This window comes from Thamnophis elegans, chromosome 4, assembly GCF_009769535.1.
Source record: "Thamnophis elegans isolate rThaEle1 chromosome 4, rThaEle1.pri, whole genome shotgun sequence".
In the NCBI taxonomy this organism is placed as follows: Eukaryota; Metazoa; Chordata; class Lepidosauria; order Squamata; family Colubridae; genus Thamnophis; species Thamnophis elegans.
Window position 1 is genome coordinate 43526374 of NC_045544.1, and position 23844 is coordinate 43550217.

Below are 23844 nucleotides of genomic sequence, written 5' to 3' on the forward strand. Positions count from 1 at the left end.
GCTGGTTCTGAAGCTAAAGTTCTCCGCTCACACTTTCTTAGAATTTTGTTCCATCTTTCTGTAGGTTTTCTTAATAACTGGAGAACATGACTTCTTTTCTTTCTTTAGCCCCAGTATCCAACTTCTCAGGAATTCAACTAATTTTGAATTCTGAAGAAGGCAAACATTTTATTTACATTATGGGGAGGAGTTGAGATTATTTCCCCATGTCTGTGTGACAACAAAACTGATAAGTGAAAATGCATATTTGGATTCAGGCATTGGATGGCGGCTGGCTGACTGTCACTAAATCTGAGTGTTGGGATTCGCCTATCAATCACAAATACAGTGATTACAGGTTATCTTTAACACTATGGCAAGCAACAATAAGACTTTCTTAGTTTGGGGCTAGTAAGGATATGCGAATTCTAGTGTTATGATTTGTAAACATTATAACTGACTTCAATTTGAGAACTGATAAGAGTTTAGCAAGTTAAAGGGGTGGAATTGGAGAAATAAAAATCTTACCTTATCAAATATGACCTTCCAGAGCTTCAGTTAGTTTCAAGTAAGGAGTTTCATCTTAATAAAATGTAATTTTAAAACAATTGAATGTCCCTTGTATATATGAAAATATTGTACATAAAATAGAGCTCTCTCTTAAGGAATGGAAGCTTTTGAAATATTATCATTTTCATGGCAAATAAACAATAATGTACTTTTTTTTTAAAAAAAAAAGCCAGGGATTGAAAATTTATGTACAATAGTGGATTGCAACAATGTATTTAGCATATTCCCCACCTCCCACAAATATTTTGTGTGCTATCCAACATGACAAATTATATCTTTATATAAATTATATATATACTCATATAAATATATGTCATTTTAACTTAGCAATAAAAGTTAGAGTAACAATTTCTGATTTAACATTTTAATAAATTAAAATAATTTATATTCCATCTTTACTCTCACAAATAAAATATTAAAGGCATCAGATTAGAAACCAACAAGAGTGTGAGATCCAGTTCTGCATTAGGCATGGAGACAGTTAGGTGATTTTGACTTAGTCTCTATCACTCTTTGTCTATCAGTCAAGACAAATTCAAACACACATACACACACAAGAATATTATAAATGTTATTATTAAACAGATTGAAAATAGAATATTTTAAATCTTCTCTTAAATTTAAACTCATTTTATTCTGAGCAGACTATAAACCACTTCCTCATGCCAAGAGTTTAATTACACTTTTCAGAGTTTTATAATTGTAGCCTTATTCAAACTTCTTTGGTTACCTTAGACATGTTTTTAATAGGTTTAAAATAAAAAATAATAGCCTATTCAGCTCTGTCACTGTGCTGCCAATAAGCAAACTTTTTTGTTTAACATTTTTGTCCCATCCAAATCCCCAGATAGGAAATAAATCTTACCTCCAGAAATAATTCTCATTAACTAAGACAAGATCTTTCTTGAATGCCAATCCATTCAAAACAGCCCAAAATATCACTTATCAGCCATTCAACCTCAATTAACTGAAGCCGAGTCCAACCAAGTCTGAATTTCATTTGCAGCCTGCAAAGTCTTCACTAACATGATGACGTCAGTATTAAGTATTCAGACAAGATAAGCTGATGATAAATCTTTCCAGGGCAAGCTTGCTTGCAGCGTAGAGAACGTTAATGGGTTTTAAAAATAAAAATAAAAATAAATCAAATGTGTAGCAAAGACCATGAAAATAAATATGCCAAGGATAGGCAGTTATTACCACTAAATTTGCATATCTTATACCTGAAAGCACATTTCTCATGCTGTGTATGAAGTTTAAATATCGAAATCTAATTTAATATTGAAAGTTACTTATTTAATAACTTTCAGACAGTTGATTGTTCCTGATTAAAATGAATCACAATGAAAATGTGCAGAATGATTTATTTAAGTTTGCCACTGGACTGCAAAATTATAGAAGCACTTCAGGCATATTGATGATAATATTACACACTAACATAACTCTTAAATCACTATTGTATATCCACAGAATTTAATCTTTGTCCTTCCATTTATCATTAGGACTTAAAATTCTTAATAGTTACTGTATATTTTGCACTGTAAGACACACTCCTCCCCCAAAAAAGTGGGTGGAAATGTCCCGCATACCCGCCGCCTCCCACTCTTTGGCTGTTTTTGGCCTCCATGTGTCCCGTTTTCAGCTTCCACATGCCCCGATAGGGGGCAGCGCAGCCAATCCCTGCCTGAAATGGGCCAAAAATGGGACTCATGGAGGCCAAAAACAGGGCATGCAGAAGCCAAAAATGGGATATGTGGTGGTGGCAATAGGTGGTGGTGGCAACGGGCGGCAGCTATCCCCACAGCCTGGAATAGCTGATTGGTGGTATCCCTGAAGGCTGATCCAACCACCAATCAGCTGCTCATGCTAAATCAGGCTGCTGAAGCTGACCAGGCTGTTTGCTGTTTGCTGCAAGGATGCTAGCCAGATGAATACCGATGGATGCTGGGAGAAAGAGGCAGATTTTTTTTTTCTTGTTTTCTTCCCCAAAAGCTTGGAGCGTCTTATGGTCTGGAGCATCTTATGAACGGTAATACAGTAATTAGTATTTCATTGGTAAATCCGGCAATGGTTTTGCTCAACACCTGCACCGATGTTTCCAAAAATAGCCATTTTAAAAACAGCTTGTGGACAGGGATTTACATATAACCAGTTTGTCTCTTTTCATACAGTGCTGTAGAATTGAGTAGTTGTATGATTCAATTCTACAAACACAAGAATGTACCCAGCAATTTCAATCTACCAATAGTATAGTATCAATCAGTAGAACGGATTCCTTTGAATCTGGAGATGAGTGTGGAAGAAAACTATTGTTGTAGAAAGGCAAGTCCCATTGCAATGAGATACCCACTTGTGTAGCAAGCTGTTTAATACAATCATTAATGTGCTACTCAGAAATAAGCTCTCTTACATTTAACAATAGGTGACAAATGCAAGAATACATTGAATCGCAATATCAAAAGCAATCAGTTGCCATTATATTTTATTCTGAATGTGAACACCTTTCCAGGTTAATACAGAGTTAATTACCTTTTGCAATACTAATATTTTTTTTGAATTTGCTTTGATTTGTCAGCTTATCAGTTAAAGGCTATTATGCATGCTTTTGAAAGCATTGCTTTTCTAAGGAACAGAGCCCTGCGGACAGGTGCTTCTTGTTTATCCTGGCAACACCTGAAGGTTGCTATACAGGCATACTGGCAAAAAGAAAAGGATTTCTTTTGGCCAGGAGAGGACTATAGCAAATTATTTTCATGTTTTAAGGCCAGGAACGCTTTCCACCAAGTTTCTTTAAGGAAGCATGCTAAACTGCGATAATATTCATTCTTAACATTGACACTGTAAATTGATTTGTTAGCCTTTTAAGGTTTTGAACAGTGTTCAAGAAATCAGGTTTCCTGCCTCTTCTTCTTGCATAACGTGTGTGTGTGTGTGTGTGTGTGTGTGTGTGTGTGTGTGTGTGTGTTTTCAATCCATTTTAAAACAATGTTGACTGTAACAAAAGCATTCTTCTGTCAAATTACAAAGGGAATATTTCTTTGGTCCTAGGGAAGGGTGGTTTATAGCAATGCCCAGCAATGACAGCTGGTTAAGGATCACTCAAGGGCAATATTTGAAATACAGGCAGACATGGACAGCAACTTCAATCAGATCAATATCAGACTGGGTTTCAAAGTTCAGCTCCCTCAATCACATCAATGATCTGTCTTAGCATATAAAATGGACACACCATTGATTTCCAAATCTAAGACTGTTACTTATCACCAACACGGCACACTGTAACACAAAAGAAAAGCAACATGTCTAAATTTCCCCATCTGATGGAATTTTTATCTTAGTCAAGAATGACTCCCATTTTCCAAACAGGAAGCGTCAATTTACATCGTCTAGATTCTCAAGGGATGCATAGCCTGAGTCTAAAGAACTAAGTCTAAGGCTATAATAACATTTTTGCTTCTTTGCCATATCCTGCCATTTGTTATTACCAAAAAATTCAAATGCTAGAATATTTTCTCCCATTTCATTAGATTCTATGAATTATTTTGCCCATAAGTAAAGTATTTGTTTGCAGAATGCTAACTTATCACTCTCCATTTTTGTTGATCCTTCATTTTCTAAGAATCCCCTTCTCTCTCTTTCCCCCTGCCTCCCTATCTCTCTCACACTTTCTTTCTCTCGCTCTCTCTTGCTCAATCTGAAGTTTACATGATGTCTTAGTTAACATTTATATTCTCTAGGCATATATTCTCTAGGCATACTTTTTCATTCATATTTAGTTTCCTTTTCTGCATAGCCATATTAATTATCATACAACCAAAAGTATTACTCATGTCAACTTAGAAATTCCTAATATCTGAGAACCCAATTGATTGTCTAAATTGAAATTACACATTTTTGACTCTTACAGACATAAAATTTCTCTATTCTCTAGGACATCTTATTTTTAAAATAGCCTGAAATAAAGAGCACCTGACAAGGGGTGGGGTGAAGGCTACAGTCAACTATGTGAGTTTTGACTAGCATGCATGCATTATACTTTTTAATTAAAAGTTGGCATAATTCATATTACAATCTCAGACAGGCTCAATAATTCAACCCAGTTGACTTCCTAGTTGAAAATTAGTGACAAACAGTCTTTATAGAAGTTTGAGTTTTTCTCATTCTTGATTATAAAAAAACGGAAGTCTGGTTTTCTGGTTCCTTATGAGTAGAGGACTGATTCTTGCTAAATTATCCCCAGAACAAATGGGGAACAGGTTGGGTCATTTCTAGGTGTCTATCTGAAATGAGGAGTTAAGAGATAAGATGGAGTTGGCACAACCTGAATCTGTTGTATTTTAAAGTGGCATCAAATACCTGCTCTAATACATAGTAGGCAGCTCTACCGGAAGATGATTCATATATCAAACTGTTTTTCTTCCAAGAACCTTGTAAAAAGAGCCTAATCAGTAACTATTACCTTGTTGCATCTTTTTTAGGACAACATTCAAGAGATTGTATTCCTTAGGATTTGTCAGCCAACTTTAAACATAGCATCAATATATCCATTGTCAAGACATACGGTAGTTCTTCAGTTGAGTTATCCATTACTGGATGATAAATGACAATGGAAACAGTAAAGGTATAAAGCAACTGATTTATTGAATAATGAATTCAGCCTTATTGGTGCATTGCATTGGTGCTAGGGTTGCATTGTTAATGGGTGTAGATGGAGAATCCTTCTCATACCATCTTCCAAAAAGTGTCACAGTTAAAACGGCCTGAGGGAGATCGTTCTGACTGACCAGTTGTCCATCTTTCAAAACCTAGGAATGAATGAAAGAATTTGAGTAATACAATAAGCTAGGTATACATCTCTCCTATCTCCCAAGTTAAGAAATTTTCAAAGTAGTAGATTAAGAGGAGATGTAGTTCTTATAACATAGTATAGAGAAGATCCCAGGGTGACTACCCACATATTTCAATAAGGTTGGGAAAAACTCCCAACTGTGAGAGCCACTGCTAATAAGTGTATATTAGGGTGTCAAACTCAAGGCTCATGGGTCAGATCTGGCCCGTGTGGTGCTTAGATCTGGCCCACAGAGCTGCCCTGGAAACAGCTAAGGACCAGCCCACAGTGCCTCTGCCAGTGAAATTGGAGCTTGGGAGGGCCAGGCACAGCCCTCCCAGGCTCTGTTTTCAACCAGGATGGCCTCCTGCAGCCCTCTGCCAGTGAAAATGGAACTCGGGGTGGGGTGGGGAAGCTTCTGGAACTTCCAGGAGGCTGGTTTCCCCACCCCCACCCCAAGCCTCCGCACAGACCCTGCACTTACTTCGCATCCAAAACGGGCAATGTGGAGACTCTTGATAGGGTTGGGCAGGGTGGGGCCAATCAGGGCTAGGATTTGGAGATTTTCCAAACAGGCCATAATGTTTGCTACAGGTTCTCCCAAACCCAGCTGAACCTGTAGCAGCCCACCCCTGAGTGTAACCCATGTAACAATGTGGTGTGGCCTCCACCCAAACTCATAGATCAAGCAAGGCACTTAAGTAAAAAAAACACAATGAGAAACCTCATTTTTCTCACAATTCAATTTTGGCTTCCAAAAAGTGACCAAAACATCTTCTCCTTCTGAGCCTTATTAAGGGATTTGTTTCTGTGCTTCTCCTATTCAAGCCCAATTTGGTTCCTAACAATATTTGTGTAGTTAAGATGGGAAATACCGGGGTACAATTCATATTTTAAGATTCTTAAAGTGAATATAAAAAAATTAAATCAGGAACTTTTGGGTTTAATGGACAAAATAACTTGAAAAAGATCTGGAAATTTGCTCTTTGACAGCAGCCAGAATGATTTACGCACACACATGGAAAGATACATTAATTCTCACAATGGCAACGAATGGCAGGAAAACTGATGGCACTAGCAGAGGTGGCTAAATTAACTGCTCTAATCAAGAAAAGTATGCATTCCACTTTCTTTCTACTTGAAAAATGCTTCTGGATGTTGTTTTGAGATGAGAAAAAAAATGAAAATCTTAAACTTTGGTTTTGTTTGTTGTTATAGAAACATTAAGTATGTAAAGGTAATGGTGCCAAAGGTGCTTTTTCCAAGAGGCAACTGGTTTTTCTTTGAAGATGTTTTGCTTTTCATCCAAGAAGCTTCTTCACTCTGTCTGGATGGTGGGTCAGAGCTGAATAAGCTTTTTGGACAAGCTTTCAAAGATGTCTTCAAAGAAAAACCTGAAAGTCCAGTTGCCTGACTATTGTGGTTATGCACAACAGAAGCACTGAAACACACAAATTTTACAGATATAAAGTATAAGATACAAGGATTTAATAAAAGAACAGGGTAAGCGAAAACCAAACAAGAACTAAAAGACCAGGGCATAAATATAGATTGGCTCACATATATACAAATTCAGTCCAGATATAACAGTGATATTAAAATGTATTGAATTTCAGAAGGAGCAACAGGAACTAGACAAGATATTGCAAAGTACGGATAAAAAATTGATTAGGAAAATATATAAATTCTTGCTGAGGTATAAAATGGAAGATGAAGTCATAAAAAAAACAATGTTAAGGTGGGCAAAATGTTTGGTTATAGTATAGATCAGGAAAAATGGGAAAATTTTGGGAAACAAACTTGAAACTAACTATGTTTGCGGCATACAAGGAAAACCAGTACAAGATATTTTACAGATGGCACCTCTCCCCAGAGTGGCTTGCAAAGATGTTCCCAAGATTATCGCCGATCTGCTGGAAGTGCAAAAAATCACATGGGACATATTATCATCTATGGCGGACATGCGAGATGGCAAAAAAATACTGGACCAAAATTAAAAAGTGACTTGAAGAAATAACAGGAAATTAAATAAATTGGAAACCGGAACTATTTCTATTGGGTATAATTACAAAAAAGTACAGTAGAGAAATACAATACCTAATCCTTCATATCATAACCGCAGCCAGATAATGGAAAAACAATGTAATACCAAAGGAAGATGAGGTGATAAGAAAAATCTTAGTGTGTGCGGAGATGGACAAGCTGATGAAAGAAATTCAAGAAAAGGAGGAATCGGAATATTATTTAACATGGAATAAATGGTATAAAGGGTTAGAAGACAGAAACAAGAAGTAGGGAAACATAAAATAGTGTTGTAGAAATGTTAGGATTAGTATAAGAAAAGATAAGAAGAGTTAACATATGTGAAGCTATAGTAGTTAAACAATAGCAAGTATATAAGGTGCAATATCTGTAAAGTGATATTCTGATACAAACAGTTAAATATAAATAAGTATGGAATAGTATACATAAACCATTAAAGAACAAGGGGACCAGGAATGTAAGATATGAATGTATAGGGGGGAAACATCAATTGTAAAGACATACGGATATGGAACTGCTGTAGGATGGAACCTTTTGTTCCTTTGTTGTTTTAATCTATGTTGTGTTCTGTCTATGTGTTTATGTGTTTAAAAAAAAAAATAAAAAAGGAAAGAAAGTCCAGTTGCCTCTTGAAAAAGCACCTTTGGGACAACCATGACCTGGATGGATGAGAATCTCCATAGAAATAAATGTAAGAGGTTGAGGCTGTCATATTATTATGTTATTCTGCTATGCTAAACAGTGTCAGAAGTCAATGCTTTTCTTCTTCTTTTTCCCTTTATCCCCTACTTTTTCCTTTCCTCCTTTCCCTCCTCCAGTGTCCCAGTACTTTCATTTTCACGTCTTTGTTAGACTTTGACAAATTTAATAAAATTATAATTATTTTTTTTAACCTTACCTGAAACAATCCAGGGGCCAAAGAAATCCCACTGAGTAAAACCTCCGGGAAGACGTAATTAGTGCCAAATGTGCCACTGAGAGAATAGAAGTCAAAATAGGATTCAGCAGTCTTGGTTGCCTGACCACAGCTCTGAAGGTCCGTACTTCCGCACTTCAGCAATGTGCAGATCTGGAAGGAGGAGAAGACCAAACAATACTTGAAGAAGTACTCACTATAAAGGAGCCAGGTTGCTACCACCAGAAAACAACTGCAAACCATTGTTTTAATTTCCTCCATAGCAAGGAACTTTTGTGGAACACACTCAAGTGCATATTGGTGGCTAGGGGAGAAGCCCTACTGGTTGTTGACTCAGAACTAGCAGATAAAGACACAATTTCAGCTTGGCATAAGAGGAGTTCCTGGTGTCACGGTGACCAAGGACTTGCAGCTATATAAATCACCATTTTTAAAGGACTTATGACCACAATTGGGCCCAAACTTTCTGTTTCTAAGTGAGACATTTCTTAAGTGAGTTTTGTCCCCGTGTTATAAACCTTTTGTTCTGACCCAGGCTTCCTTAGAAAGCAAGAAGCAAAGTCTTAGTCCCAATAAAACCTCTTTTATTGACATGACTGTGAATTCCTTTCATTCAGTCAGGCTTATCAAACAGTCTTTCAGAAGAATGTTTATCCACATGCACCTTATCTCGTTTGGAGCTCTGCCAGATAACTAGTTTCCAAATGCAGGGGAAGGCAAAACTTGGCACAGTCTCTTATAACCACAAATAGAACTTTCCAGACCGAATGAATGAACTGTTTCCTGCAAAAGCCCATTCCCTATTCGTTCCTCTTTTGTTTCCTATTCACCCTTGCTCGCATCTTGCCATTGATATCGCCATTGCCTTGGAGATGGGATCCCAGATACCGAAAAATAGTAACTACGGTATATAATCCTAAAATGCTATAACCCTAAAACAGCACAAGCAGCAGTAGCAGAGAAGTTAACAATGGTCTAAATAGCAAATGTGTTTCAGATCAGTGTGTTTATTAATTAAAGTAGACAGGGAAATAAATATATCTCTGCCAGTTGCCAAAAAGACAATGTCTCTCACAGCTGTCTGGAGTTCAATAGCATAAAAGGAAGGGGAGGTAAAGTGAGATGAAAGAATAGTCAAAGCTAATTGAGAAAAGCTATCCCAAAGAGAGCTACAATTGGAAAGGCCCATTCCTATATGGTTGCATATTTATTTCATTACAAAATCCCAAATTTGTGGTGGACCTCACAGTCTATCTGTCAGCCCCGTTTTGCTGCAGTGGCTCAGGGCTTCCGGAACTTGACACTACCATCTCAAGCACAACTTCTGATTCCTTACATTTGGTAGGATCCAGGGAGCTATCAGGTGTAATTTACAGGTGGGCCAGCAATCTGTGCAAAACAAATGCTTAGGTCTGCTCTAATAGGATTGGGTGGTTTCTTTGCCCTCTATCCAAATATTCACAGCTTATTGACTCCTTATCAATACTGACCATTATACAAACATATCCTTGCAATGTATTCTTGCATGATTAAGTACCAGTCAGTCACCAAAAGTATCAATGAATATATGGCTCATTAATTAGAATCCAGATAAAGGATGAAACTAAATACTGGTCCTATTCTTATGGCAGTCAGTGTCAGCATCCTACAGGACATGGTAATAAAGTTTCCAGAACTCTGTGTGATGCAACATTTCCCTCCATCCTCCCAGGAGTAAGAAATGTAGGACTTACTTCCTGCTAATAGAGACTCGTTCATCATGTGCATGATGCAGCCACCAAAGTGATTGAATATTAAACTAGACAATTATTCCAAATGAGATAATGAGAATAAAGTGCTGAAGTTTATCTAGATAACAACCTGCAAATTTAGAAGGCATCTCATCTTTCATCTTTCCGTCTAGTGTTGCCCTCCCATAAATAAAAGAATACCTGTAAGTAATATTGTCCTTCAACCTCATGAAGACCATCGAATGCCCCTAGCACGTAAAGTTCATCTTCTTGTTGTTCCATCATCCTGTAGCTTAAGTGGCAGCAGAGATTGTTCTGGCACACTGTAAGATTGTCAGCTTCTTTTCCAAGGGTACATAAGGTGAAGTTATCATGGAAAATTAATCCAGAGAAAGTAAAGGGCTTAGGAACCCTTCACAGTTGTGGCATAATAGCTCCAATTAACAGTAGGAAGAGGGGTGGGAAAATGAGACGGATGGGAATAGATTTCTGCAACCAAAAGGTGCCCATTCATTGATTCTGCATCATAATGATAAGCTTCCGATCCGGATGGTGTGTAGATACCACTGCCTAAAAATGATGAGAATAAAAGTCATATTTCTTATCATGTCTTTGCAAGACATATAGCATACATTATTTCTTCTACCCTGCCCCCCCAACATACATATTTAAGAAAACACCACCACTCCAAAATCACACATATTTAACTCTAAAAAAAGACCAGAAAATGTATTCATATACACAAGCATTCACCCCATCGGCCTTCTGTTTTCCTTTTTTCTACTCTGAGCAAGAAGAGAATAGGAAGATATAACTTATGCTCAAAGAACCAGTAGAGGTCCAGGCTCTTACAAAAAATGATATTTATGATAGCAATGCAAAGAAACAAAGCAAAACTTGGCTATTATGGCAGAATCCTATCTGGGTCCGTCACTGGATCAGTGGTTTTGTCTTCCAAGCTTTTGGACTCATACTGAAGCCCAACCTTAGAGAACTTCTCTCTAGTAGAGTGCGTGCTTTGGGTTGTTCTGTGTGTGGTATTTAACAATGTCTGTTGTATGTGGCTTTTTAGATGTTGATTGGGGTGTTGATGACTGGCTATTAAGTTGTTGGCTGTTTGTTTCCACTGCCAAGCCCTCACCTCCTAAAACTTGTACCATATAAATAACAGAAATAGAACAGCCCAAAGTACACACTGCTAGAGAGAAGTTCCCTGAGGATGGGCTCCAGTATGAATCCAAAAGCTTGGAAGACAAAGCCGTTGGTCCTATTGACCGACCCAGATTGGATCCTGCAACATTTATCCTTGGGTCACGTATATTTGCCTTCATTACTGTTTACACGTCTAATCAGAGATTTGTAGAAGCACAATAAATAAAGACTGTACTCTGTATGCTACACTGATGGCAATGCCTTCCCTACTCTCTGGATTTCTGTCTGCAGGGACCACACCAGCATATCTTAATTTTGGCAAGTGTGCATTAAAGGATTTTTCAAAGGATTTCTCAACCAGCTAGATGTTCTCAACTGCCTGGTGAATAGATCCAAATACCAATCAAACCTTTTATCTCAGTACATTACCTGTCATATTAAGGCTAGGATTATGAGTATTAGCTGCTAGAACATTGGCACGCATGCCCATGGCCCAAGCTGAATGGAATTCGATAGCAGTTAAGTGTGGGAGAACATTCATCCAGGCTGTCGGGAAAATGATGGTGTCCACCGAGAGCTGGGTTACGAGGGTTACAGCAGGATCGTGGAAGAGAATATCAAAGCACGTGAAGAGGCCAAATTTTCCAAAGGCAGTATCGAAGGTTGCAAGTTCAGGCTCTTTAGGGAAATCAAATTGTTGCTCCACCGTAAACAGGTTAAACTGTTATAAAGATACACATTTAAGGAAACAGGTGAGGTGTTTTTCAGTGAACGTATGAACAACGTAACGCTGACTTAAAGTCATCTTGCAAGTCATTTTAACTGAAGGTGAAAGTGTAATGCTTTTTAAAATAAGAGGGGGAAAATCCCAAAATTTCTTTAAATTCCGATTGACTGGTTTCCCAGAACCTCTGTGCCTATTAATAATGTAGTATCAGCACCCATTGCAAGGAGAAGATCTTCTTTATGTAACTGAGACACATTTGTAGTGGCCTCCTGCATTTTCACACAAATGGCTCCAGTCATGCTGGAAAACCAATCTCTGCTATTATCTATTTTAAATATTTCATTTAGGGTTCATTTCTTTGTTTCAACATTGGAATAATCTTGCTTATATATGTTATATCATTTGCTACAACAAGATCTAGAGAAACTCTAAACAAATGGGGCTCTCTGGTGGTTTCTGTTCTTTGTGATTGTGGTGACATGCAGACAACAACCCATATGTATAGCTGCCCTTTGTGTCCCAATCAGTGTACACTTAAGGATCTCATGGCAACTCAATTAATATTGCTAGTTTCTGGTAATATCTGTTTAATTTTAAAATTTGTGCATATTTTAATCTTGTATTTTACATTTTAAATGTTATGTTGTATAGCATGTCTTATTTTAACTGTGATGCTTCTGACATGAATAAACCAACAAATATCATTGGAGGAAAATGTAATTATTACATATGTACATTTGATACTGAATTGTATTCTAAAACTATGGATGTTGATATTATGAAGAACTCTGGCTGTATTAAGACTGGGATTCAGCTAAATAATTAGTGTAGAAAGGTGGGGGGGAAATGCTTCAAATGTCAAAGAACAGATGTCAAAGATGTGTGTTTCTTAGTAGATTTTGGAGTATCTTTATATTTTAAAAATGAGAAGACAGAGCAATATTATTTCCATATTTAATAACAAAAGTTAAGGTAATGGATACTTTTTCCTTTTAAAGTTTATTTTTAACTTTTATTGCATTTTTACTTTTGTATTATTTTTAATTACATTACATTTCTGTAATAAAAAGGAAACAAAAAAAGAGGAAAGAAAGAATTGAAAGAATGAAGCAAAGAAATAAAGAGAGAGAGAGAGAGAGAGAGAGAGAGAGAGAGAAAGAAAGAAGAAAAAGAAAGAAAGAAAGAAGAAAGAATCAATCTGCCAAATTAGAACTTTGGATGCCCAAAATTCTTTTCTACCCTATATATCTGTTATGCTAAATCACATTTGCTACAGGTAATTTGTTATCTCTCTGAAATCTCAAAGTTGGAATATGCTCTACTCGACATATTCAGCCTCTGATGTTCAAAATAGAATTAACTTATAATGATGTGCTTATGTTTTATGTAGGGTTCATGGAGAAATAACCAGTTCTTAAAAATAAAGTGTGAAATTTGTAACCTTACCTTGTGGTATCGTGCCACCAGCTTTCCCTCTGAATCAAAGACAACATTTGTGTTGTATTGATAGCGGCCATCACAGGGGCACTTTGGGTCTATATGATTGCAAGTCTTCTTATCACCCATATTGGCAACCACATAGATCGAATTGTCCCTGGCCAGACAGCTCAGTCTTTTTTGGACTGGTGCAGGTCCAAATCTAAATGTGAAGACCACAGAACTAAAGAATTAATACAATTAAATTCTGTTAATTTATCTCCATGATGAAGGGTATAATACAGAAAGAAACACCAAAACAGGCAATAAAGCAGAAGCGAAGTTGTGTCTTTTAAAATACAAAAGAGAAAAGAAGAAGAAAAGTGCCATGAAGGTTGGAGTAGGTGAGCTTTAGATGCTGTGAAATCTTTTCCCTTCCAACTATATTTCTATTTGAAATTGATTCAGGAATATGTTTTTTTCCACTGAAGAGGAAAAGATACGGTAAGTAATTAGGTGCCCTCAGTGGAACACCAGTTCACTGGGGAAAAGCTGAAATGAATGTTTTTTGCACTGGTTCCCCACTGAGAGATACTTTGAATTAATGATGATATAATTTAGTAGGCTGTTTATTAAATGTACAACATGTAATTTATAAAGTTATTTGTTTGATATTGTGTGAATCCAGTAACTGTAATTTGTAAATCATAGTCTAAGCTTTAGTATGCAGCCTTGGCCATCAAATTATAGTTTATTTAATAAAATTCAGTTAAGCAAATAATAACTTATACCCAATGTAACCGATTTCTTCCCCACTCCAAATTGCTCCATTCCCTGACAAAGCTATTTTCAACAATGAGACTTTAAACACACACAAGGGCAGAGAGTAAACAAAACTAGTTAACTTACTTTACTTTACCATTTGAATAGTCTGGATTTCCTAATTTTCCTGACACTTAACTGTACCCTCACAGGGTAAATAATGTTACACAAGGAATAGAAAAAAAGTGAGAAATTGTAACTGAACCATTAAAGGCAGGAGATGAAAGAAAAGGGCACACTGTTTATTATGCTTCTGCATATCTTTTTACACCTACCAACCATGGATGTGTCGACCACAGGGGTGGGTTTCAGCCTGTACGGACCGGTACAGGCATATCGGTTGGTGAAATTTAGTGTGCCTTAGCTTACCCGTTCTTCCGGAGGCCCCGACAAGCGTGCGCTGCCCTCTTCTCTTTGATAGCTACCTCGTTTCCAATGAAGGTGGGGAAACCATGCAGAGGGAGGAAATCGCATGGATTCCCCATCCCCTTCATTGGAAACGAGCCTCCGCTCCCCCACCCGGCAGAGACACAAGAAGAGGAAGGAAGGAAGGAAGGAAGGAAGGAAGGAAGGAAGGAAGGAAGGAAGGAAGGAAGGAAGGAAGGAAGAACTTATGATTACAATTGAGCCCAAAAATTTGGTTGCTAAGCAAGAGCGTTAAGTGAGTTTCACCACATTTTCCAACTTAGCCACGCCCACTCAGTCACATAACCGCTGAGCCACTCCCACAAAACAGGCCACACCTACAGAATAGGTTCTAAAAAAATTTGAAAACCCACCACTGGTCCACCAACATCACATGCCTTTATATCAATTGATATAATCAATATCAATTCTAGCCAACCTTGACATTTTTATCTTCCCCTTCTCTCAACCTAATTACCCTATTTTTCAGAGTATAGACGCACCAGAGTATAAGATGCACCAAGGTTTTGAAGATGCAAATAAAAAAAATGCATTCTGCAAACCTCCCCAAACCAGCCCATTTTTCACGTTTTTCATTTAAAAAAATGGGCATGGATAGCCTTTAGGAAGCTTATAGAGTGCTCCTGGGGGCTGGCAGGGTAAAACTGAGCAAAAAATGGGCTGTTTTTTGCTCATTTCTGCCCTACCCAGACCCCAGGAGCTCTCTGAAAGCTTTCTACAGGCCTCTGCACGGCCATTTTGTGAAGGGGCGGGGTTTGGGGAGGCAAAAAACTGCTGTATTCGGTGTATATACCCAGATTTTTAGCTTCTTTTTTGATATACTCTGAAAAATACGGTACTCTTCTTTTGTACTTTCAATGTATCACTGGCATTTCATACATAGTGGTCACTTGTTTTGTATTCAGTCCAAATCTATTCAGAGGTCCATACCTTCTTTACAAATGTAGGTACACTTCTACCAAAATGTACATGACATAAAATTTCTGCAGTTTTCCCCCACTTTCAATAAGCAAGTAAATTAATGTATGTAACTTCTTCATCTACTTGCAGTAATCAGGTTTAATAAAAACAACATAGGCCAGAGAAATGCATATTGCAGAACATTTTTTTATACCTGGTCAACAGCATCAGGATTGTTTTTGTACAATGACCACTCATTTCTTCTATTCCCCCCTCCCCAGCAGCAAATTTCATTTACAAATATATTTTACCTTGAATGTTTGAATGTTTGAATGTTTAATAATTTATAGGCTGCCCAATCCCGGAGGACTCCGGGCAGCTTACAACAATACAATTACAATAGAAGTTAAAAAACACAGAAAAACATAGTAAAAAAGATCACAAGATACACCCGTCTAATCGGGGCTGGACTCAAACACGAGTTCAACAGCCCGGGGCTTGCCGGAATAGCCAGATCTTAAGAGCCTTACAGAAGGCCATGAGAGTGGGTAGGGTCCGGATCTCTGGGGGCAGTTTATTCCAGAGGGTCAGAGCGGCAACAGAGAAGGCCCTCCCCCGGGTAGTTGCCAGCCGACATTGTCTGGCTGACGGTACCCGAAGCAGGCCCTTCTCTATGCGATCTAATCGGTCATTGGGAAGTATGTGGCAGAAGATGGTCCCGCAGGTATCCGGGTCCTAGGCATGTAGGGCTTTAAAGGTGATAACCAGCACCTTGAATTGTGTCCAGAGACCAATGGGAAGCCAGTGCAGCTCGCGGAGGATAGGTGTGATACACCCAATATCGCTCACGCGGCTGCATTCTGGACTAATTGTAGTCTCTGACACTTTTCAGGGGCAAGCCCCATGTAGAGCGCGTCACAGTAGTCAAGCCTCGAGGTAAACAAGGCCGTGAGTGACCATGTGAAGTGCCTCCCGATCCAGGTAGGGTCGCAACTGGTGCACCAGGCAAACCTGGGCAAAGGCCCCCCTGGTCACAGCCGACAGATGATGCTCTAATGTCAGCTGTGGGTCCAGGAGGACTCCCAAGTTTCGGGCCCTCGCTGAGGGAGTAGAGTCCCCCCCCCCAGGCATAAGGATGGACTGATCGAACTGTCCTTGGGAGGCAACATCCATAGCCACTTGGACTTGTCAGGATTGAGTGCAAGTTTGTTCACCCCCATCCAGACCCTAACAGCTTCCAGGCACTGGCACATCACTTCTACCGCTACACTGAGTTGGCACGGGGTGGACAGATACAACTGGGTATCATCCGCATATTGGTGGTATTGATCCCATGCCGGTGAATTATCTCACCCAGTGACTTCATGTAGATGTTAAATAGGAGGGGGACAAGACCGAGACCCCCCCCCCCCGGGAAAGAATATTAATAGGTCTTTGAAAGTACAAAGTGCCATCTCTCTCCTCCCTCTCTCTCTTTCTTTCTCTCTCTTCAGTTAGACCGGAAAAAAGAATACTTGTGTTAACAGAGCACGGTTAGCATTAGGCCAATTGCTTAAATCTAGACTTCCATACCTTTCTTTGATTCTGTCCTCCAGACTTCCTTTTCTGCCAAATTATGTCAGGTTGCCAAATGTGCCTTTTTTTGTGCCAAAATGTGTTTTTGACCAAGGCATTAAAATTCAGCAGGGGTAGGGAAAAAACGACAATACCTAGTTACTAAATGAGGGACAAAAATACTGACAAAAATGCCTGGCTTCTTTAAGGTCTCTGAAAGAGATGAGGATGGGTAATAACTAGATGTAGTTGGTCCCTGCCAATGTGCTGCTTGCGCTCTTCTTTGGATGAGTTTTTGAATGAAAAAATTATCTGGGAATCATGCTGAGTTTCATGGAAGCAGTTAACTGTCTTTAGCTACACTTGAAAAGTTAAGCATTCCTGTATGTGTAGATTGCAGTATGACTCCTCTAGGAATATAAAGAAAAGGGAACAGTGACAATCTTCTTTTCACACACACACACACACACACACACACACACACCACTCCCCATTTCCTGTTCTTTCACTCCTGAGCAACTTAGCAAGCACAGTTAACGATTATACGAACACACTTAAAAAGGGGAATGGATTACTGTACCAATTTCATTGTATACATAATGTACAATCAGGGGTGGGTTTCTGTTGGTTTCTAACAGGTTCGGTAGAAGAGCTTCCAGAAATCTCCCATACCAATTAGAAGAGGTTCATCATGGAGCACCTGCCCTGCCCCCTCGTTCGCTTGCCCCGCCCATTCCATCGCTGCTCACAGGCGGTAGCTTGTGCGGCACGGCTAGCCTCCTAGAACCTCCCTGAACTGCCTAGGAGGCGTGGCCACCAGCAAAGCATGGGGACATTCCAGGGCATCCCTGCCCCCACTGGTTCCCCGCCTCCCTTCCTGGCAAAGTTTTCCAACGTGTGTGGTTTTTTTCCCATCCCTTGTGTCCAGCTCCCGCTCTGGTATGGAGGAGAAGAGCCTTTGGGAAGTGAAGAGGAGGAGGGGGGAGAAGGAGGAGACGCGCGCAGGGGCCATGCTGCACAACCGGCAACCGGCAGAGGCAGGAAGGTTCTCAAAATTTCACGCTCTTCTCTGTCCACTCCTTGTGACTGCAATAGATGTTCAGAAGTGGCTTTTGTAGCTAATGGGGTTTGGGCTTCCAGCCCAACAGCCCCCGCCGCTTCTGGACATCTATTGCAGTCAAGAGGAGCACATGAAGTCCAGTGGAGGCAGGAAGGTTCTCGGCGCTCCCCAGTCGCTTTCATGGCTTCCCAGAGCACCGTGCTCTTCCCCGCGCTCTGGGAAGCCGCGAAAGCGACTGGGGAGCGATTCTGGCTACCTCCGGCCTTCCACACCTGGCAGCTGCGGGATGTCATCAAGACAAAAATTAAGAATTAAAAAGAATAATATTATTATTTGATGATGTTGCCGCAGCTGCCGGGCACAGAAGGACAGAGGTAACCAGACCACAACGAGGCCAGCCAGGTGGGCGAGCCAGCGAGTGAGCGATGGAAGTTCAGGCTGCCTGATCCTCGTTCGCTTGCCCACCGGGCTGCCTCGGCGTGGCTCTGGCTACCTCCGTCCTTCTGCGCCCGGGCAACTGCGGCAACATCATCAAGACGAAGTCCAGCAGAGACAGAAAGGTTCTTGCACTCCTGGAGAAGAGCATGAAGCTTTATGCTTAATTTTATGTTAGGGTTATTAGCATTATATAACTTGTTTGAGATGGGTGGTCATAGAAATGAAAATAAATAAATAAACATTAGGTTTATATTCCTTTCTCTGATTGGACCTCTTTTGGAGTTTCATGTTAAAATGTCTGCCTTCTTCACAAATGTAACTCTAGGTTTCAGCCAGGTCGATTTTAAGCAGGGGTGTCTAACTTTGGAAACTTTAAGATATATGGACTTCAACTCTCGGGAATGCTGGCTGGGAAATTCTAGGAGTTGCAAGTTCATTAGTTTTAAATGCCAAGGGTTGGGCACCCCTGGTTTAAAGTGAAAAGGGGGGGGGGGTCAGAGCACTGCAGTCCTTTCAAAGACACTTCCCTGTATTATCTGTGCACAATTGAAGAAAATCTCTTTCCCAAGGAGATTTATAGCCTCCTGAGAAGCTGCTTGAAGTTCACACAGGAGGGGGTAAGCATTTCTCTGAGAAAGAGCTTTTTCCTCACAATGCGGTGGGACAATAATAAATAGAACAGAATTTCCAGTATCTGCCTTGTTCCCCCCCCCCTCCACATTTTAATGGCCAGCTGTTTTTCAACCTTCTCTCTTGTTGTGAAAGGGAAGAAGTCCCCTTGTTTTTAATTTTGGACTGAGACTAAAACTGTATGGATCCTGATTGGAATATAAGTAGAGTCCTTGACTTACAACCATTTGTTTAATGACTGTTTGCTTGCACTGAAAAAAAGATGGTATATCATTTTTCACAGTTATGACCATTGCAAAATCCTTGTAGTTACCTGATAAAATTCAGACACTTGGCAAGTGGCATGTATTTATGATGGTCATGTTTTCCTGGGGTCATGCAATCACATTTTGCAAGCAAAGTCAATGGGAAAGTCAGATTCACTTAGCAACTTTGGCTAGAAAGGTTTGTAAAATGGGGCTAAACCAGGGGTCCTCAAACTATGCCCCACGGGCCAGAGCACCCTGCCGAAGCCATTAATCTGCCCCGTCCACATTGCCCCACCTACCCCCCGCCAGCACCCACCCGCCCTCTGGAGGTTGAGGAGGCCAAAAACCGGATGCATGGGCCTGTTTTTGGATGGCAGAGTGGAACTGGAGGCCAAAAATGAAACACACAGGAGGCCACCGCCGCTTCCTAGCCTGCCAGCCAGGCCCCTTACCTGCTGCCTGGTCACCTGCCTGCTCCTTGCATCCATCGCACAGGAGAGCTGCTGATTCTGCCTGCTGGTAAGTGATCTGGTTATGTTTTTTAATGTGTTTTTTTAATTTTATTTATTGTGTCTAGAATATTTTTAATTGTTTTATTTGCATGTACTTGGGAGATTGTGTATTTATGTAATGAATTCACTACAGAACTAAACACAAATCTCACAAAGCTGCCTTGCACCAACCTGGCCTGCCCATAGAAAGCAGCCACTTTGAGACATATAAAATTTATAACATTTTTTGCTTTTCTATGGGCAGGCCAGGTTGGTGCACTGCAGCTTTGCCAGATTTTCTGTGTTTCTGTGTGATACCTGGTTGTTTAGGTAATTGTGGTTCCTGGTTCTGTGAGCTTCCTGGCACTGTCCTTTATAATTTCCCACAATGCCTTGATGGTTTTTATTCCAGTGGCTTTGTCTTTCCTGTCCTTAGGGTTAGGGAAAAAAACTGGTTTCATCTGCAGTCTTTGGGGGGAAATTGTTATTTTTTTGGTGTTTTCCTGGCACTGTCATAGTTTGTGTGTGTGAGTGTGTAATGTCCCGCAGTTATCTACACATTAATAATGATCAAGTACTAATAATATTTCCTTATACATTTTAGTGACCTTTCCTTATATAATTGGTGTTTTCTTTCATGCTTTTAGATTTCTAATTTCTGTTAGTTAGCAATTGCTAAAACAAATCCCACGTGAAAAGTAAGCCTTCTTGATTTTAATTGTCAATTTATTCATTCCTGCACATTCTAATATTTATTCATTTTCATATCTTTATTTTTCCACTGTTGTGCAAACACAATTCCAGCAGCTGTTAACATGTGTAAAATTAAACATGTATTGTATTCCCTTTGAAATGCCCAACCAAATATTACTGGTTTTAAATCTATATCTTGCTTTACCATTGCTTCTAACCATGACACCTTTAACTCTTGAACTTGGTCTGTCCTAAGTATTGAACATAATTCATATATTCCTGTTTTTTGAACTGAGAAATAAATTTTAGAAAAAGAAATCTGTATTGCTCTGTGAATCTACCTATGACATTCATTCTTGATCTAACTTCTTAGATGAAAAACTATATCTTCCTGTTTGTTGGGAGGCATCTTTCCTGAAAAGACTGTACATGTTGGGTGAAAACAGAGGTCCCTTCTGTTACCTGTAATGTAGTCCTCAGCTTACAACCACAATTGAGTTCAATATTGTTTTATTTATTCTGCAGTTAGTATTATTTAACAGGATGAAAAGGCAACAGAGTATGACCGCTAGGACAGTCATCTTTCCTATGTAAGTAGCTGTTTTATTGCTTTCTGTGTTTGTTTCATCCTTAATATAGTAGTGAAAGCAATTAAAGTCTTCCTTTCTGTATCTCTTTGTGCAGGCCATTCATTGGAGCAAGGTGGTCAGTGGGTGACTTCAACACACAAAAGGACAGTAATCTTCCTTTTCTATTATTTTGTGTGCTTGTTTCATCCTAATGCAGTGCATGCAATGAAAGAGTTCATTTCTGTGTCTCTTCTTTGTGCAAGCTATTCATTGGAGTCAGTGATATTGAAGACTGGCAAGGACAGTCATCTTTCTTCTGTAATTAGCTCTTTTATTGTTTTGTGTACTATTTTAATCTTATTAAGTAGTAAGTACACAAAATAATAAATTTTCTTTTTAATATATTTTTGTAGATCATCCATTGGGGTAAAGAATTCAGTGACATCGTCTTGGCCACTCCCACCCAGTCAAATGACTGCCAAGCCACTCCTATCTGGTTACATGACTGCCAAGCCACTCCCACCTGATCACATGGCCAGCAAGCCATTATCACAAAGTAGCCACACCTACAGAAGAGGTTCCAAAAAATTTTGAAACCCACCACTGTGTACAATGACAATAAAGGCTATACTATACTATGATGGATGTACTTGGGCATAGCTTGGCATATTGGGTGCTGGCTTAAGTCAAATTCACATTCTATTGCAAACATTTTGGGAGATCTTGAAGCAGATACTATTTTTCATCCTATTCCTTGAGTGGTTATAAAAACAGAAGCAGAGATTACGGGCACTGCCTGAACACAATGGTGGAAGTTTGCTATAAATATGTACTCAGGTCCTAATTATTGTATTGCTGAGAATTATTTCATCTTAGATTAAATCCATCTCAGTCTATGTAGCTGGTAGAAATTGGCATATTCTCCATTTTTTTGTAATTTGTAATTATTTTATATATTGTTTTAAAATAATATTCTTTTTAATTCTTAATTTTATTGATCAAATTGTATTCTAGAACCCCTCTCTGAGACAAGGGGTGCTAAAAAGTATGATAAACAAGCAAACAAGTAAGCAAGCAAGCAAGATATGGCCTATAGCTCAACGTATCTGGAGGAAATATACAGATGATAACAGGTGAGGTCTAATGGATGCCTAAATGGCATGCTACAATGGAAAGATCCTTCCTTCCTTCAAGACACATTGACCATGTCAGGGTGTACATTGTAATACTGAAACACAAACCTAAGAGAAGGCTACCACGTTCAAGTGCCTTTAAACTGAGACCACACAAAAGCAAAGCACAAGATACAGTACCTTTCAGGATCTGTACATGGAATCCAGTTGACCTGTGGGTCTGGAATGTCCTCAAGATAAGGATAAATGGTCTCTCTGGTGAAGAAAAATCCATGTATAGCATCTTCTGGAGTCACAATGATGTGTGCTCCCTGTCAAAAGAAGTGAAGGTAAAGCTCCTTCCCTTGTAGGACAACCACTTTACCAACCAATGCATATTAACAAGTAGTACCCGTACCTGCTTTGCTGCTTTTTGGATGGCATCTTCTAAGATGTCCATGTTTTGGTTCATCAATTTTAAGGCCTCTTCAGGGGAAACAGGGTCCGATGTTAATTCCGGCAGTATGACTGCATGTTCATATACAGCTGCGGTGTATTTGTTCATGGCTAAAGTCCTGAGGCCCCCCAGGAGTATAAGAATAAAAGCATGCTGTAAAGATGAAGAGGAGGCCATTGCCCTGTCCTTATAGACTGGGGAGAGAGAAAACAAGATTAAAAGGTAGATCAAGTGAAGAGAGAGTGTTCAGAAAGATCATATATCTAATCAGATGACCCTCGGTAATGTAGTTTCAGCTGTTGAGCTCTGATAGGGTTTCTTGAAATCACTAACTGTCTGATGCACTTTTAATGCTTCCAACAATATTTCTGTGTTTTGATTCCAATTCAAATGACCCAGAGGAAGAAACAAACATTTGAATCTGTATGGTACACATGGTTGCTTAATGGCCACAGTTATGATGGACTCTTCTCAAAAGCTATTACGGCCCAATGCTGAAGTTATGATAGCCACACTTATCCCCATTAGTGTCAAGTATAGTAAATTCTATTGCCTCTGTTTGCCTCTCTCTTATCTGGGCAAGTGGGAACACTTCTAAAGAAACATTCACAATGGAATACTTTTTAAAGCAATTGTTCTCAATTAGAAATAAAACAAAGAACAAAACAAAAAGCCGATAACATTCAACTTGTTCCACTCACCAGCTTTTGCAACTTCTGCTTCTTTTGCAATTTCTGCTTCTACTTCCTCATTCTGGGAGACCAGAGGTTGTCCAAAACAATGCCTGTATGAATGCCTGGAAGCATAGTTACGGGTTTTTATTGGGCTGTCTCTTGGATTTTGCCTGAGTCCAATAATAGTTAACACATTGCTTTCCCAATATTATTAGGCAATCAGTACAAACAGTTTGAATACTGATTAGACCTCTTAGACTTTTATCTGTTTCTTTTCAGGGAGAAACAAAGTTGCTCATAATTTCAATCTGGCATAGAAAGAGGAAAATGGGCAACTATATACATAAGTATGTATTGTAGATGAACGTAAGGAAGAGTCAGTTGTTAACTTAGAAAGGAAAAACAAATG

General features: G+C 39.2%; 1 protein-coding gene across 1 annotated transcript; it reads right to left on the reverse strand.

Moving 5' to 3' along the window:
* Positions 1-5165: 5165 nt before the first annotated feature.
* On the reverse strand, positions 5166-23557 carry LOC116507278 (pantetheinase-like). Its single transcript, XM_032215310.1, is given in 9 exon segments — positions 5166-5354; positions 8319-8489; positions 10268-10475; positions 10477-10636; positions 11648-11939; positions 13392-13584; positions 22506-22636; positions 22723-22955; positions 23463-23557. Coding segments are annotated over 8 exon segments (1539 nt in total). The 5' UTR covers positions 22939-22955; positions 23463-23557; the 3' UTR covers positions 5166-5186.
* Between the last annotated feature and the right edge of the window lie 287 nt (positions 23558-23844).